The 2,995-nt window shown below is 45.9% G+C and overlaps 1 protein-coding gene across 1 annotated transcript in view; it reads right to left on the reverse strand.

Moving 5' to 3' along the window:
- Positions 1 to 1,584: 1,584 nt before the first annotated feature.
- LOC112904505 overlaps positions 1,585 to 2,995 on the reverse strand; it is a 5,899-nt gene continuing 4,488 nt past the window's right edge. The window contains exon 2 of the mRNA XM_025974637.1: positions 1,585 to 1,690. Within this exon, the coding sequence (XP_025830422.1) occupies positions 1,585 to 1,690 (106 nt within the window). The remainder of the gene's footprint in view (positions 1,691 to 2,995) is intronic.

Raw genomic sequence — 2,995 nt, forward strand, 5'->3', positions numbered from 1 at the left:
CTATCCCCGAGGCTGCAACCAAATTCGCAGCAAATCTTAGGGCCTCAGTGTCTGGCCACCCAAACCCAACTACCTCGACACTATCCAACTTCGCCCCTAAACCAAACGACCGTTTCAGGAGGCTCTGCCACCTTCTTCACTGAGCTGCACACATCGGCTCACCATAGTTCCGAGCTGTCCACTTTTGCTCTTTTCAGGTTCGAGCGGTTCCTTTTACGCTTTTTACTAGTTTCGCTTTTTAAGCGCGAGTCCCCACCCTACTTCTGAGATGGGGCACCTGCTCTCACCTTCATCATCCCTCCCCAAGCACTCCCATCCCCATCTTTACATCTCCCTCTCCCTTATATCCAAATCTTTCCCTTGGGAGTAACAGCTTTATAGTTGAAATCCCATCTCGAGGAGGGGTTTTAGTCGGTAGGCGTTACGGCGAATCCGACACTACCCCCCTTCAGGGGGTGTCTTTTGAAGATTTTCCCTCCTCGAGGCTAAACTAAACAAAAAAAAAACACAGAAGGTCAGCCGGCTGCCCTCTTCGCCACTCGCCACTACCAGTCGGCTACGCCTTAGCTACCGGTACGCACTAGTCGGCTACGCCCTAGCCACTATTTCTCGACGGCTACCCTCTTAGCCACGAGGATCTACAACGACAACCTTCGGCTACCTTGTTAGCCAGGATCAACGACACATCGCTCGGCTACGCCTTTAGCCAGCTATCGCCAGATATAGCTACAGGTATATCTGCACTATCTATTGGGACACACTGTACGGATGCCACGCCACCGTCGAGGCGCCTCTACCCGCCGCTGGAGACAACGAAGAGACCGTCACCAAGGACGCATCCAGGGACCGCCCTAGACCTTGTCTCCCCAGCAACTGGCCCAGGTTTTCCAACAGCTCCGGGATACCTACGCCCCGCTTCCCGAGCACCGTCAGCCAGCCAGTGTTCCCAAGGATCACCGGAAGTCGCCGTCACCGCGACTACCTACGTTGCCTACGGTCTCGCCGCTTCCCGCTCCGCTGTCGCCGCTCTCGTCAACGCCGAAATGCGCACGACCATCTTCAGGGCTGCGCTACACTCCGGTGCCGCCACTCGTGTCTCTGCTCCCTGCGACACCTCATCGGCGGGTCTACCGGCTCCGCCGGATCGACTTCAATTAAGTTTCGTGCGTTGATTGTGTTGTGAGTGACAAAGACGGTCATTAGGTTAGGTTAGGTTACGTGTCTTTTTCATATATGTATATATCTAGGTTACAGTAGGATTAGGTTAAGGTCATTATTAGGTTAAGTAACTTGTACATACATATATATATATGTTCGCATTACTTGTGTTGTTCCGCCTCGTTTGTATCGACTGTATATATTCAGTATATCATGTTTAATAAACTGTCGCTCGGGGCGCTCACCCCATTCCACAGATCGCTGGGACATACCCTCGTTCACGCTCGTAGTAGTTCTTCGGCTATCATTCAATACTATCGAATTAAGCTTGGATTTTTTTTATATAAAATGAGTCGTGGACGGTTACCAGAAAGTGCAATACTTGAGGAATTACTAAGAGAAGACGAATAAGAGAGTGAATCAGATCTAAGCGACCAAGGCTCTGAAACTTCCGACCACAACGTTGCAGAGGAACCGAATCAAACTGCTCGGACTCAGAAGAGGATGATTTGCCACTTTCAGAAATATGTTGCTGTTTTACAGGGCGCGATAAAGTAACGCAGTGACAAAAATCTAACATTAACAGAGTGAGACGTCAAGTTCAAAATATTCTCAGGGAAGATGCGGGCACTTATAGGAATGGTGTGGGGGTGACAACATTTACGCAAGCCTGGAGTGTATTCATTTCAGAGAATATTATTGAAAAAGTTGTTTGATATACCAAGAAATTTATTAAAAAAAAGCGCCATCGTATAACAGAATACGAGACTGCAAATTGACAGATGCGGTGGAAATTCGAGCACTTTTCGGATTGTTGTACATAGCGGGATCCTTGAAGACATCACACTCCAATTTAGAAGATTTATATGCAAGTGATGGGACAGGTATACCTATTTGTCCTACCACTATGTTAGTGAAGAGAGTAAAATTTCTACTGAATTCACTGCGGTTTGATGATGTTACTACACGACAAGCTCGTCGTACTGTAGACAAAGCTGCGCCAATAAGAGAAGTTTTGGATATGTTTACACAAAACTGTCTTTTGCCATATTCAGTGGGAGAGAACGTTGTAATCGATGAGATGATGGTTGGCTTTCGAGGAAAATGTCCTTTCCGACAGTACATGAAATCAAAGCCCGACAAATACGGAAACAAACTTTATCCACTAGTAGATGCTGTTATGTTTTACGTTCTAAATATTGAACTTTATGCTGGCAAGCAGCCTAAAGGCCCATGTCACTTAAGAAATGCTGCGGCAGACGTCGTGAGGAAGCTAATAACACCAATTTCTGGCACTGCAAGAAATCTTACCATCGGCAATTGGTATACCAGTGTGCCGCTGATGAACGATTTGGTCAAGGATTATAAGATTTCAGTAGTATATATGTAGCGGTTCTGGATCAGAGTGGGGATGACTTTTTTTGGTATTATTATCTCCTTTCTACGCATGCGCGGGGCGTGGCTTGTAATTTTTTTTTTCTGATTGGTTTTTTTTTGAGAGGGGGCGTGGCTTGTGATATTTTTTTCGACCAATGAGAGGTCGTTATTTTGGATAGGAGTGGGGGTATGACCATATATGGAATTTTTTTTTTTCGAGGGGCGTGGCTTGTGAAATTTTTTTTTTTCGACCAATGAGCGTTCGTTATTTTGGGATAGGAGTGGGGGTATGACCGTATATGGAATGTTTTTTTTTTTGTTGAGGGGCGTGGCTTGTGATATTTTTCTTTTTTTTTTTTTTCGACCAATGAGCGTTCGTTATTTTTGGGATAGGAGTGGGGGTATGACCATATATGGAATTTTTTTTTTCGAGGGGCGTGGCTTGTGAAATTTTTTTTTT

This window comes from Agrilus planipennis, unplaced genomic scaffold, assembly GCF_000699045.2.
Source record: "Agrilus planipennis isolate EAB-ADULT unplaced genomic scaffold, Apla_2.0 scaffold217, whole genome shotgun sequence".
NCBI classification, from domain to species: Eukaryota; Metazoa; Arthropoda; class Insecta; order Coleoptera; family Buprestidae; genus Agrilus; species Agrilus planipennis.